The sequence below is a fragment of the Mesoplodon bidens genome (assembly GCF_964165515.1).
Source record: "Mesoplodon bidens genome assembly, chromosome: 19".
Classification (NCBI taxonomy): Eukaryota; Metazoa; Chordata; class Mammalia; order Artiodactyla; family Ziphiidae; genus Mesoplodon; species Mesoplodon bidens.
This window is the reverse complement of record NC_138179.1, coordinates 56,261,462-56,276,537: the sequence shown is the minus strand read 5'-3', so window position 1 is coordinate 56,276,537 and position 15,076 is coordinate 56,261,462. Positions and strand designations below refer to the sequence as shown.

Below are 15,076 nucleotides of genomic sequence, written 5' to 3'. Positions count from 1 at the left end.
AAGTAGGAAGAAGGGGCTACTGCTCAGGCTGGACGTGAAATCTCTGTGACCCAAGAGGAAGAGGCGGGGCCAAGTGGTTTCGACAGACACGGTGGCCGAGGGCTGCTGCCGTCCCTCGTTCACTACTCAGGGAGCCCAGCACAGGACGCAACTCTGACACTGGCTGGTCCAGAGTTTCTGAAATACGTCTGAGCATCAGGCTCACTGGAGAGCGTTTAAAAATACAGATCCCTGGATACAGAGATTTGGATTCTATAGATCTTAGGGGGGCCCAGGAATGCACATTTCATGGAACCTCTGGTACTTCTGACGCAGAGCCAGGTTTGAGAACCTGGGGCTGGTCCAACCCTTTCACTAAACAGTCGAGAAAACCCCGTCTCAGGTCAGGGAAGTCCTACAGGTGGGAAGCAGCAGAGTAGAGATTTGGTCCCAGGTGGACACAGCCGTCAACAATAGACTGCCTCTCCTGGGAGGAGAAAGCCAACTTGAAAGTTGACCATATTTCTGGAGCCCGGAACTGACAGAAAAAGTCACAGGGCAAAAGATGGACTCAAAATATAAATATTTGAGATTTCTAGAAAACTCACCTCTGAAAAAATAAAAATCTATGAAAGATAAAAAGGACAGCATACTGGCAGCAATACTTGCAGTGAATAAGACAGTTAATATACTTGTAATTATTTATCTATGTAAACGATTCATTTAACTTGATCAGGAAGTCATTAAGGCTAAATAAGCAATTGGCTAAATGAAAATAAGCAAAGAGCTTAAATGTGCACAGAACACAATAGTTAGTAAACAAATATTTAATGGAGAACATTTGATTTGGTTGGTAAACTTTAAAATGTAAATTGAAACAAGGTACCGTTAACACATTAGATTATTTTTTAAACTATATTTTTATATATGTACCTATATGTGTAAATTCATAGGAATGGATTGGGGGGACTTCCCTGGTAGTCCAGTGGTTACAACTCCGCACTCCCAATGAAGGGGGCTCGGGTTTGATCCCTGGTCGGGGAACTAAGATCCTGAAAGCTGCACAGCGTGGCCAAAAAACAAAAAAAAGAAAGAAAGAAAACGATTGGGAAGTTGTTTTCTGATTGCCTCAATATCTAGTCTCACCCTTTTTTATTAACCTAGCCCTTCTATTATTAGGAATGGTAAGGAAGCAGCAACATGCTTATTACCTGGAATGCAGACATGATGGCTGGAGCTCCAGGGACTATATTAGACCATGTGGAGATCTTAGGGATGGATGCTATGAAATGAGGATACTGAGCACAAAGCCTGTGTTCTTCATGACCAATGACCATGGGTCCACTATGCTAGCCCTGAAGTGCTTTGTCTAGACTTGTTTTATGCGGAAGACAAATACATTTATTTGTTTAAGCTTATGTTACTTTGAGTTTCTGTCATGTGCAGTTGAACCTAAACTTAACTGATACACACATCAAACCTATGTGGAAGTGTAAAAGGGACTATGTTATGGTATTGCTTACATTTATTATTATTACTTTTTACATTAAGAATGTATTGATGTATTATTTATATAAGCATCTGTTTTGGAGCCTCAGTGAATTCAGCTTGAGTATGAGCCCCATCACCTCCTATCTATGTGACCTGGGGCAGTCAATTTCTCTGTAAAGTGGGCATGATAATAAGAGAACTTATTGAGTTGTTGCGGTGCTTAAATGAATTAATGCAGATAAAATGCTTGGCACCATGCCTGGCGGACAGCTATTACCGTACTACATTATGCTACCACATAGGCACTGGTGGTGGCAGAACCAATTAGAAAAACCCAGGACATGTTTTTGAGTTAAAAAAAAAAACAAAAAAAAACAGGTTGCAAAACTGGCACATGAGTATGATCCCTTTTGTGAAAGATTATTTTATTTCTACATAGATATGTATATCTATGCATCAAGAGATGTCTGGAGGGATGGCTGACCAAATGTCGTAGTGGTAATTCCTGGATACTAGAAGCTTTGCTTTCATCTATATGGTTGAAAAAGAGCATTATTATTTTTTGAGCAGGAAAATTTAAAAAAAAAAAAAAAAGGAAAAGCCCCTTGGAAAACAATATAACAAGTCTCACCATGAATCATCAAAGCATCCATACCCTTTGACCCAACCATCTCACTCTTGGGGATTGACCTGAGGAAATAATTCAAATGAAGGAAGAACCTATATCCATAAAAACATGCACTACAGCATGATTTATAATAGATAAAAACGGTGAATCACTTAAGTGCCTTACATTAGGGTAATACCTATTATTCACCCATTGGAACATTGTGCAACAATTAAAATGAGAAAGACGATGACCATGTAACAACATGGAAAAATGCTTATGACAGACTGAGAAGAAAAAGGAGCAGAATGCAAAATTAGATGTGTCAGGAGCACAACTGGGCAAAAGTCTTGCATGCATTTGGAGGAGGACTGGAAGGGAGCACAAACAATTGAATTTGTTGGGGTCACTAATTGTAGATTTTTTTTCCTTTTTCACTTAGAATTCTGCCTAATGTTTCTATAATGTTCTTCGTATAATTTTTAAAATTGGCTTTAGAAGTCCCCTCATGGAAAAGAAGAGAAAGCAGGAAGAGGAAAAGAGGAGGGAGAAGATATGGATTCTCCCAGAAGCAGGGTCTGGATGAGAAGAGTTCAGAGGCAATCTGAACACATGGGCACAGTCCCAGCTGGATCTTCTACCTGGGTGGCCCCAGAGGCTGCATCCCCTCTGTTCTCTGACTCAAGAGTAATCAGGTGGACCAAAGTCGTTGCCTAAGTCAGGGAGTCAGTACGCTAGCTGATAATAAAGTGAGGGTTAAAAGTGTTCTCCAGGGCTTCCCTGGTGGTGCAGTGGTTAAGAATCTGCCTGCCGGGCTTCCCCGGTGGCGCAATGGTTGAGAGTCCGCCTGCCGATGTGGGGGACACGGGTTCGTGCCCCGGTCCGGGAAGATCCCACATGCCGTGGAGCGGCTGGGCCCGTGAGCCATGGCCGCTGAGCCTGCGCGTCCGGAGCCTGTGCTCCGCAACGGGAGAGGCCACAACAGTGAGAGGCCTGTGTACCGCAAAAAAAAAAAAAAAAAAAAAAAGAATCTGCCTGCCAATGCAGGGGACACGGGTTCAAGCCCTGGTCTGGGAAGATCCCACATGCCGCGGAGCAACTAAGCCCGTGTGCCACAACTACTTAGCCTGTGCTCTAGAGCCCACGAGCCACAACTACTGAGCCCACGCGCCACAACTATTGAAGCCCGCGCGCCTGGAGCCCGTGCTCTGCAACAAGAGAGGCCACCGCAATGAGAAGCCCGCGCATCGCAATGAAGAGCAGACCCTGCTCGCTGCAACTAGAGAAAGCCCGTGGGCAGCAATGAAGACCCAACGCAGCCAAAAATAAATAAATAAATAAATCTATTTTTAAAAAAAGAGTGTTCTCCAGATGGAATCACTTGGAAAAATTGATCATGCTTGCTATTGATGACCAGCGGGCTGGCAAGGGCATGAACTGCCAGGCCTCCTGGAGGGCAGTTTGGCACAGTATATCCAAACGAAGGAGGCGTGTCTCCTCAGTCAGCAACCCCATGCCTTGGGATTTAGCCTAAACCTAAGGAAGTGATCAAGCCAGTGCAATAAAAACACTTACATAAGATGTTCGTTACAGCGTTTATAAAAATAAAAAAGTAAACCCTCTGTTTCACCAAAAAGGAATTGGTAAACTAAATTTCGGGATCACCATGCAGTGGTACACTAGGAAGCTACACTAAAAAAATAGGACGTAGATACAAATTTGACATGAAAAAATGCCCACCACATCTGAGGCAGAATAAGAAGGCTCCAAAGCAAGATGTGTATTTTCCCCTTTTTGTAAGAGTATCTATCTAAAGATGCTCATCTGCATGTAAGAATTCCTGCTACGATACAGACCAAGATCTAAAAGAAGTTAATCTTTGAATGGTGGGGTTACAAACTGGACCAAGCAGTTTAGTCTCAGTTATATTGTTGCAGTAACAAACAACCCCAAATCTACTGGCTTACAGCAGTGAGTGTTGCCGTCCCACTCCCGCTCCTGTCTCTAGTGGTCGGCCGCTCCTCTGCCGAACAACTTCTTCACTCTAGGACCCAGGTGGACGGAAGAGCCTCTATTTGAACCCTGCAGGTCTCTGTGGTGGAGGAAGGAGATGGTGGACCACCCACTGGCTCTTACAATCTGTGCTGGGCAAGTCTTATGGCCCTTCCCAGGTTCAACAGGGCAGGGATATATAAGGGTAAACATTTTGGACAATAAAACAAGCTACCACGTAAGTTATTTCATCCTTGTCTTAGTCCATTCAGGCTGCTATAAAAAAAATATGATAGCCTGCGTAGCTTAAACAACAAACATTTATTTCTCACAGTTCTGAAGGCTGGGAAGTCCAAGGTCAAGGTGCCAGGAGATTTGGTGTCTGGTGAGGGCCTGATTCCTGGTTCGTAGCTGTCTGTCTTCCCTCTGTGTCCTCACACGGGAGATGGGGCCAGGGAGTTCTCTGAGGTCTCTTTCATAAGCGCACTAATCCCATTCATGAGGGCTCCATCTTCATGACCTAATCACCTCCCAAAGGCCCCACCTCTGAATACCATCCCCCTAGGGATGCAGTTTCCACATACGAATTCTGGGGGGAACACAAACATTCAGTTTATAGCAATCCTGTTACTTAAAGTCCTTTCTTTGCAGAATGCAGTTCTTTCCCAGGAAGTGGATGGTCTCATGGAGATGGGACATGTGGGTTCTCCAGGAGGGAAAATACAGACACCGAGACCAAGCACCAGGCAGAGATGGCAGCTTCAAGCCTGAGGCAGAGGGACCAGAGGTCCGGATTTTGCTTAATTTAAGAGACAGGTCAGTCAACCTGACCCACGGTAAGAATAAAACAACAGTGTGACAGAAAGTTCTAGATGTCCAGAAGTATTACGCCAGTTCTCTTACTTACTACTTATATGACTTGAGTCAAGTTAGAGGGCCTCTTTGAATGTCCGCATACATAAATGCAAATTAAAATAGCTGTCCTGGGCTTCCCTGGTGGTGCAGTGGTTGAGAGTCTGCCTGCCAATGCAGGGCACATGGGTTCGAGCCCTGGTCTGGGAAGGTCCCACATGCCGCGGAGCACCTGGGCCCGTGAGCCATGGCCGCTGAGCCTGCGCGTCCGGAGCCTGTGCTCCGCAACAAGAGAGGCCGCGATAGTGAGAGGCCCGCGCACTGCGATGAAGAGTGGCCCCCGCTTGCCCCAACTAGAGAAAGCCCTCGCACAGAAACGAAGACCCAACCCAGCAAAAATAAATAAATTAATTAATAAAAATAGCTGTCCTGCTTACTTTACTCTATTTGATTGGGCATGGGGGGCGCTGCTCAGTCGTCAGCCCTAAAATTGTCAGCACTCTAGGCGGGGAAGGTTTGGGCCTTCAAGCTGTAACCACACACTCACATACATTACATTTCCCCAAGTCCTCTCATCACCTCATCATCAGAGCAGCTTGTTCACCGCTCTTATTTGTGTCCGTATGCTTTTCAACGGGACAGGTGAAAAGATGACAACAGAAGTCTCCATATGGAGGAGGAGAACCCCTTTGATGGATGAGCCCAGGAAGGTCTGGACGCGGAGGGAAGGACCTCACCCCACTTGGTCAGGTTGGAATTAGCCTTGTTCCCCTTTTTTCTCCTGATCCCAACCTCTCAGGATGGAAGATGACGGGGCTTCTCAAACCGGCCTGGTCACTAGAGCTACTTAGGAAACATGTAAAAACTAGATTCCTGGGCTCCACCTTCCAGAGACTGATTCACCTGGTGAGGGTGGAAGGCTGAGTCACAGAAGGTGACCTGTGCCATCCCCCCTGGCTCCCATCCAGCCCCTCTGCACAGGCCTCGTGTGGTGCCCCAGCAGGGAGGGCCCAGGCATCTAAGGTGGCACGAGCCTTGACAGCTGGGAGAAACCTGAGTGGGCCCAGGTTATCTGATGGCGCACCTGCTCTGGCCCCGTGCTCACATCTTGAATATCAAGATCAGGGGAAGGCTCGAGAAGAAGCTCCCCAGGCAGCACAGGTCACCCTGCAAGCTGCGCCGGGGCCAAAGGAGGTAGTAAGAAAAAAGCATTTCCCCTTTCCTGCTCCCAGCCCCTCAGAACCAAATGCACTGCAGGCTTCCACAGCCCATCTACACACCTTCACTGATAACCCTGGAGTGTATCTCTTCACACATCTATCAACATGGTGGCCGAGTTCCTCGAGGGCTGGGACAGGTCTTATTCCTCTCTGCATGCCGCTCAGAGCCTGGCACACTATTAGTGCTTGCTGAATATTTCATAAATAAAGGAGAGGGAGTTAACACTTACCATGTTACCACAGGTCAAAGAAGGACTGATATTCACACCCACCAGGCACATGGGAAATGCACGTGCTCACCTCTGAGGGGTGGGGGGAACCCTATCCTTAGTCACCCAGCTAGAGACTGAGCTTAGCATGCCCTGATTTGCAAGGGTACTAAATTACCTTTGACATCAGGGCACCCTTTGATAAGTTATGGAGCCTCTTCACAGGAGAATGCCTCCCTCCCCACCGCCCCCCAAACCCTGCATAGAATTTATAGGTTAAGGGTATCAGTCCTTAAAAAAAAGGGGAAGCTCTTTTTTTTTTTTTTTTTTTTTGCGGTACGCGGGCCTCTCACTGTTGTGGCCTCTCTCGTTGCGGAGCACAGGCTCCGGACGCGCAGGCTCAGCAGCCATGGCTCACGGGCCCAGCCGCTCCGCGGCATGTGGGATCCTCCCGGACCGAGGCATGAACCCGTGTCCCCTGCATCGGCAGGCGGGCTCTCAACCACTGTGCCACCAGGGAAGCCCCAAAAGCTCTTTTTTTAATCGATGCATGCCAGCTGATGAACATAGATGGAATGACAGAGTCAGAAGTTAACATTTTGCAACCCCCAATCTAATCATTGATTTAGGCAAGGATCATTGATGAATGCTAAGATCACTGGGCAAATGACTGTCAGGAGGGAATCTCAGCCCTAGACTAAGGCTCAAGCCCCCAAATCAGGATCCCACACTCCAGGAAAAAGCCCAGACAAAGGATAAGACCACAGCCAAGGCAGGCTCCAGATGGGTTTATTAAGGCCAGGGGAGAATTACCAGGCTCTGATCTTTCCTGAATTCTCCCCTCTCCTTTCCCTCTTAGCTCCCCCCCGCTTCACTCTCTCAAGGGAAAAGGCTGCAGTGGGGAGGGGACTGGGGGTCACTCTGGAAGTACTGTGAGGCTCCTGACGTCCAAACATATCCTGGCTGCCGAAAGAGAAGAGGCAAGGCTTGCTCTGATCTTTCCCACTGTTCTCAGAGTCCAGCAGGCTGCTGTGCTGGGCATACATGTCCTGTCCTGTACTGTAGGAGCAGGAAGCCTGAGAGCTCTATTTCTCAGCATCTCTTGCCAGCCAGGATTTGTTTAGAGTCTACTGATGAGAGGCACCCATAGAAACCATTACTCCTTCTCTGGCAGTGGTGGGTACACTTGATGCCAGTTCCCAGACCAGAAATGTCCTCCCATCTGCCTCACTGTAGCCATTCCCCTGGGGATGCCAGGGCTGGGCAGTGACCAGAGCCGGGACAGCACCTGCCAGTGGAGATGGCAGTGTCACTGGGACACAGGAACACGTGCTTATCCTCCTGGCACAGGGGAGGGAGTTCTCTGTTGCCAGGCCTCTTGGAGCCGAGATAGAAGGGTCGGCAACATGGAGTCCAGCACAGCCAGCCCCTCCCAGGAACACCGAAGACCCCTGAAAAAACAAAGAGGGCCTGGCTGTGACTGTGCCCTCTTACCAGTTTCAATCATCACCCTCCACCAGTGCCAAGGCCCTGGCACCCACAGGCCCCTCCTTGTCCGTCTTCCTCACCTCCCCCCACTCAACACACCTGCGATCCAGCAGCAAGAGGCCCTGTTCCAGCAGCTCCTGCACCTCCTTGTTGGCTACAAACAGGTCCCACAAGGTCAGCTGGGGCTCAAACTGCTGCCAGTGCTAGGGAGACCAGAAGGGGCAGAGATGCAGGGATCACAAGGTGGGGAGCTGGCGGGGCTATTCTAGGCCACCTGTCTGGGGGTGCAGTGAGGGATGAGGGGTGGGTCCAATCCAACACAGGCATCTCAGAAACTGACTGTCATGCACACCAGGACCAGGCCAATGGACCAGCAGGGAGGTGGGCACCTTCAGTCCTATTCCATGTTCAGGCCAAACCCAGCTCCCAGCCAAGCCAGGTCTCCCTTTGCTCCTCCCCTCTTCCTGCTCTGGTCAGAGTACGGTCAGCCCCGGCCAGAGCTCTATGGCTCTGACTTCATCCAGAGCAGTTCTGAGCTTGACTGATCTTTATCTACTGCACTTCCTATCTGAGCTTTTAGCGCTGCTTTAAGAATATTTGAAAACTCTTTTCTAGTCTATTCCCTTAGATGACTGAGAAAGTTGAAATTCAGAGGTGAAAGGATGTGTGCTTAAGGTTGCAGTAGATGGGGACCAGAGCCCGGGTCTCTCTGCAGCCCTCGTCTAGGGTTCTCACCATTGCCCTATGCTGTTCATCACTCCTGCCCATCAGGCCTCTGCTGGAGCAAGGCCCTACCTCTAGCTGCCAGTCCCAGAGGAGTGAGTGAGTGAGTGAGTGAGTGAGTGAGTGAGTGAGTGTGTGTGTGCGTGTGTGTGTGTGTGTGTGTGTGTGTGTGTGGAAGTGAGTGAGACAGAGTGATTCTGCGAGGCCTAGGAGGAGAAAGCAGAATGCCAGACCCCTTGACCTCTGACCTCTCACCTGGTGAGTGATCCCCACGTCTGTGCGTAGTCCCATGGCCAAAACTTCCTCCAGACTGAAAGAAAAACCAATAAGGGGTCTTGGAGAGCAGACTTGTGCTTCGCCCATTCTTCACACCCTATGCTGGGATGTGCGTATGGGGGGTTTATGGGGATCACGCAGTATGGGGCGGGGAGGGGGCACGGCAAGGTGGGAGACAAAGGTGTGCGGGTAGGTGGTTTTTGGGGTAGAGGGGAAGCCTGAGGGAAGAGCCCTCGGGTGCTCACAGCGCCAGCTCGCCCAGGGGGATGCGCCTCCGGGTGCCGTGACCAAACAGCATCACCTCCTTCATCCAGTTGTCAGGCTCCAGGGTCTGGATCCGAGCCTCTCGGGTGTGGACCCCAGCCCCCTGGGGTATAAATCGCCCATGGGCTCCTGACAACATCAACAACCACCCCCACTTTAACAGCAGCTAACACTGTGTGCTTGCCAGATGTTAAATCAGTGGTTCTCAAAATGTGGCCCCTGGACCAACAGCATCTCAGATGCCAGAAATGTAAATTCTGAGTCCCTGTCCAATTCCAGAAATTCTAGAATTTGGTTGGGGCCCAGCTGGGTTTTAACAAGCAGTCCAGATAATTCTGATGCCCACTAAAGATCAAGAACCACAGTGCCAGGCACTATGCCAAGTGCCTCAAAATACATACTTAACAGCTCTACAAAGTAGATAGCATTTTTTGCCACATTTTACATATGAGGAAACAGAGGCTTGGAGAGCTTAATAAGTGGCCCAAGAGCACACAGCCATGACACTGCTCTCCTGAGTCATCCCACCTAAGGTTCACAGGGGACTCACCAGGTCCGACGCCAAGGTACTGACCGCACTGCCAGTAAGTCCAGTTGTGGGTACTAAGTGCCCCCTGTGGGAAGGGAGGGAATAGTCAGTGCGGAGAGAAGCGGGTGGGCCTGTCTCTGCTCAGGTAAGGGCACCTGGTTAGAATGTCCCACCGTCTCGGGCTTCGGAAGCACCTTTCTCCCCAAAGAGCCACAACTGCCTGGTCACGCCTCAGCTTGCCCATGCCCCACCTTCAGCCACAGGACTTACATTCCGGGCGAAGTTGGAGACCTCATACTGGCGGAAGCCAGCCTCCCGAAGGACTGCCCGTCCCTCCTGGTACATCTCAGCGGCAAGTTCGGGGTCAGGGGCAGGAAGGGAGCCCTGCTGCACCTGGGTGAAGAGGGCGGTGCCCCGCTCCAGGGACAGCTGGTAGAGGGACACATGGTCATCACAGTGGCGCAGCAGTTTCTGCAGCTGCCCAAGCCACGGCCCCACATGCTGTGCTGGCAGCCCCAGCATCAGGTCCACAGAAACACGCCCCGGGAAGTGGCGCCGGGCCTCCCCCAGCGTCTGCAGAGCATCACTGGCCGAGTGTGTCCTCCCCAGCAGCTGGAGCTCAGTGTCATCTAGGGACTGGAGAGAGAGGGTCAGGTGTAAGCACCTGCAGCTCAGAGGGAGACAGAAACACCTGACTGACCTTACTGCAGACACAGATACAGGGGAAAACACAGGACATGGCAAGGGGCTGGAAGGTGGAAGGTCAACCCAGTAGCAGGAGTACCATTCACTGAAGAGTCACTATGTGCACAGCATTTCTAGGCAGTGTCTAATTTATCCATATAACCCTCCAACATTAGCTCCATTTTACAGATGACAAAACAAGTTCAGAGATGTTAAGCAGCTTGCCCAAAGTCATACAATGGCCAAGTCCGTCCTGGAATTTAGGACTGACTCCAAAGCCAACTATCCTTTTTTGATTTTACTTTTTATTTTGAAATATTTTGAACCTATAGAAAAGTTGCAAGAAAAGCTCAACAAACACCTTCATCCAGATTCACCAATTAACATTTTGCCACATTTGCTTTGTCTCTCTCTCTAAATATACACATATATTATTATTATGTTGAATCATTTGAGGGTAAGTTATAGACCAGGGCTGTCTAAAAGAACTATCTGCAATGATGGAAACGTTCTGTATCTGCATTGTCCAATACAGTAGATACTAATCTCACGCGGCTATTTAAATTTTAAGTTACTTAAATTTAAATAAGCACATTCTAAGTGCTTCTTAGCATGTGGTCAGTGGCTACTATATTGGTCAGTGCAGATATAGAACATTTTAGTATAATACGGTAGCCATTGGCCACAGGCTAGTGAGCACTTGCAATGTGGTTATTTAAATGTAAAAAACTTAAATACTGTACTCCTGTACCCCTAAATAATTAAATGTGTATTTCCTAAGAACAAGGACATTCTCTTACACAACCACAATCTAATTATAGAGTTCAGGAAATGTAACACTGATACAATCCCGTTATCTAAGACACAGTCTTATTCAAAGTTGGCCAATTGTCCCTAAATGTCTGCTGTAGTAATTTCCTCTTCCCACCCCAATCCAGGATCCAATCAGGGGTCACACATTGCATTCAGCTATCATTGTCTCTTTAGTTTCCTTTAGCTGAGATCCTCATCCTGCCTTTGTCTTTTATGACACTGACATTTTTGAAGAGTACAGGCTAGTTGTTTTAATTTTCTATTTTATTATTATTTTTTAAATTATTTATTTATTTTGGCTGCGCCGGTTCTTAGTTGCGGCACATGGGATCTTTAGTTGTGGCATACGAACTCTTAGTTGCAGCATGCATGCACGATCTAGTTCCCCAACCAGGGATTGAACCCGGGACCCGTGCACTGGGAGTGTGGAGTCTTACCCACTGGACCACCAGGGAAGTCCCCAGGCTAGTTGTTTTTAAAAATGCCTCTTAGGGAAGGAAGCTGCATGGCGAGGCCTAAATAAATAAATTAATTAAAATGTCTCTTAATAAGTCCTAGAGCTCTCCTGTACATCACTGTGTTTATAGTTAGCAATACTGTACTGTCCACTAAAAAACTGTTAAGATGATACTTCGATCTCATGTTACCTGTTCTTACGATACACACACAAAGTCTCTTAATTTAGGTGTTTCCTCACAATTAGGTTCAAGATATGTAAGCACGTGGGGCCAGAGTATCTCAGAAATAGCGTGTCCCTCTCAATATGTCTCATCAGGACAAAGCCCTGACCCCAAACTCTATGGTAAATGGTACATGTATTTGAAGGAGGGAGACAATACTGGTTATGGAAATATCACGGACCAACCTGCGAGGAACATGTTTCTCCCCCAACTTAAAAACCTTCAGTGACTCCCTTGTCACCCCTAAGCAAAACCCCAAACTTCCTAGTATGGTGCTGAAGACTTCTGGGCCCTAGCTTGCAGCCTTGTCCCCAGCCTCTCCAGTCGCAAGGAATGGCTCACAGGTCCCCCAAAACATGCAAGCTCTTCCAAATCCTGTGTCTTTTCCTCCCACACCCTCATCTCTGGTGGACTCCTCTTCCTCATTCAAACATCATGTCCTTCAGGAAGGTTTCTATGATCTTGTCAGACTGAGATGGTCTTCAGGCTGTACTCTGAGAGCATTTTGTAGAGACCCCCCTTTATAAGCAGACTTTATCATGCTGCAGTGATCTGACCACCTGTCGGCCTCCTCCTGGGTCTCCAATCGTGTAACAAATCTTTTTCAAGCATCTACTATGTGCCAGGCACATAGTGCTTGGAACACTGTGATGAACACAAAGGCATACACAATCCCTGCCTCACAGGGCTTGTGCTCTACCACAGAAACAGACAATTAAGTACTTACAAAAGTGTGACCATACACTTTTTAGTGCCTACAGGTTTCTGGCACCCAGAAAGAGCTCAATAAATGTTTGCCCAATGAATGAACGTGAGTGATCACCCAGGAGAGACATCCTGGATGCCCTAGGATGAGGTGGGTGAGATGGGTTACCTGGAGGCCAATGGACAACCTGTTGACTCCTGCTGCCCGGAATGCTGCCAGCCTGGAGCTTGGGGCCGAAGTGGGGTTGGCCTCCAATGTGACTTCAGAGTCTGCAGGCAGGTGAGTTGCCTGGGCCACTGCCTCCAGGACAGCTGCCACAGTGTGGGGGCTGGCCAGACTGGGGGTACCCCCACCAAAGAACACAGACTCCACTCTAGGGAAAGAGGATGGAGAAGATGACACGTGGGGGAGCCCTACGGGATGCCTGCACCTGTCCTATGCACCGGCCACATAATTCCCAAGACCCCGCCTACAGCCCCCAGTACCCACCGCTGCACCCCACTGAGTTGCAGCAGCGTCTGAGCCTCGGTCACCAGACAGCGTCTCATGGCAGCCTCGTCCACGCCGCGGGGGATGTACTTGTTGAAGTTGCAGTAACTGCAGCGCTTCTCGCAGTAGGGCCACTGGGGGGCAGGGGGCGTGTGAACAGGACGAGAGATGACCCCGGGCTGCCCGGGCCACTTCCGGGGTTCAGTCGCACACATCCCCATCCCCATTCCTAGGTCAGTCAACAGTGGCTACCGCATCTAAGCCACGCAACTCCCCAAGGGGATTAGTAAGCCCACTTCAATAGGAGGAAATTGAGGTTCCGAAGGGAAATCACTTGGTCAAGGTCAACGAGACGGTGAGCACCAGAGACTTCAGGTCTCCGGACCAAGACATTTCCCTGCCGGGGAAAGGGTCCCAGACCTCGTCTGGGAGCGGGGAAAGACGGCAGGTGGGCTCGCAGCGCGACAAGCGCCTCCTCGCCTCCGGCCCTCCGCGCCCGAGCCTCCGCCTCCCCTCCCCACTCACGTGGACGTAAAGCGCTGCGCGCTGGCTCCCGGGCGTAGGACCCCGAGGTCCTCCCGCGTCCTCCGCGAGGCGGCGCCTCTGGGTCGTCTTGGCGGCCTTCACCCAGCCGCGGGCCCGAACACCGGGGAGCGCCGTGCCGCCCGCTGTGGCGGGGCGGCCCGGTGCGCGGGCCATGACCCGAGATCGAGACGAACCCAGGGCAAAGCGTCCGGTGTGCGCAGAGCCGAGCCGGGTGGACCTCCCGGGCGGAAGGAAAGGGGCTGCGTGGCCGCGCCCTGTGTCGGAGCGCCGCCGGCAGGGCTCCGGGCCGCAGCGCCACCTGCTGGGCACCGGTGCGCTCACCGCAGCCGCCCGGCCGTCCTTTCTCTGGCGGCGGGACGGGTGCGGGGAGCTCCGCAGCTTTTGGCACCCGTCGAAGGCGAGTTCCTGGATCAATCCAGGAACTCTTAGTTCGTTCAATGGGTTCCTTCATATTTTATGTGCCTGGTTCAGAGCTGGGCGCTGGGGACATCCACATGCATAAGACCAGGGCACAGTACAGGTGCATGAGACAGGACGTAAACCAACAAGAGACAACCGGCAACCGATTTTAATTCAGCACTTGCTGGATACCAGGCCGGTGTGCTCCGTGCCGCGAGGCGGGTCTGTTACAAGGGATGTGGAATCAGTGGGGTAGGACAGGGCACTTGGACTGAATGTTGCAAGAGCAGAAAATCCCAGGGGGAATGGGCTTGGCCAGGAGAGTGGCTGTCATCTCCTGGGTCAGGCCAACCCCAGGCACCTGCTGTGAGGAGTCAGAGATGCTGTATGTGGGACGGACAGGGTTCAGGTGAAGGGCTGGACAAGCAGGCACCTGAAGAACTGTCCCAGAAAGTGGAAGGATCATGGGCTTTGGAGTCAGTCAGCTGGGTTCCCTAATTCCAGTTGTGTGACCTTGGGCAAGTCACTGAGCTTCTTGAGTTTCAGTTTCATAGTTTGTGAAATAGTTTGCTAATGCCTACTTGACGGTGTCATTGGGAAATTTTCAACAGGAAATGTATATGGATGCACCTGTATGTGTATAGTGCCTGGCACTCAGAATACCCTAAATTTATGTTCATTTTCTAAAAAGTAAAGAGGAGGCTGCTGCTGCTGAGGGCAGACACACTGGGAAGTAAGGCTTGCAAGCAGAAGGAACTTTTCTTTCTGTCTCTGTGAACTGGAAATCGCTGTGCTCAGCTGTTTTGATTTCTTAGGTCAAGCTACAGCCTGCTTTATCCTGCTTTATCTGCCCATCAAGGAAGCCCCAGGTTCACTGAAAACTGGGTTGGTTGGGAGGGATGGGGGAGTAGGGGGATGTAGGATGATAGCTAAAGGGTATGGAGTTTCTTTTTAAAAGGTGATGAACATTTTTTCAATTGACTTTGGTGACAGGTGCACGTATCTGTGAATATACTAAAAACCATGGATGTAACACTTTAAATGGGTGAATCAGAAATGAGTATAGCCCTAAAAAATATTGTGTTGGTATCTCAAAGGAATCGAGTGAGGATTAAATGAAGTAGATAAT

The 15,076-nt window shown here is 49.7% G+C and overlaps 1 protein-coding gene across 1 annotated transcript; it reads right to left on the bottom strand.

Annotated features, from left to right (window-relative positions):
• Window positions 1-4,371: 4,371 nt before the first annotated feature.
• On the bottom strand, window positions 4,372-13,821 carry RSAD1 (radical S-adenosyl methionine domain containing 1). The gene is made up of 10 exons (XM_081218904.1): window positions 13,528-13,821; window positions 13,003-13,136; window positions 12,682-12,886; window positions 9,901-10,266; window positions 9,652-9,715; window positions 9,083-9,230; window positions 8,817-8,871; window positions 7,938-8,041; window positions 7,639-7,801; window positions 4,372-4,658 (listed from the first exon to the last, which is right to left on the bottom strand). Exons 1-9 carry the CDS (start codon window positions 13,699-13,701, stop codon window positions 7,684-7,686), a joined length of 1,368 nt encoding a protein of 455 aa, XP_081075030.1. The 5' UTR covers window positions 13,702-13,821; the 3' UTR covers window positions 4,372-4,658; window positions 7,639-7,683.
• Window positions 13,822-15,076: the final 1,255 nt, after the last annotated feature.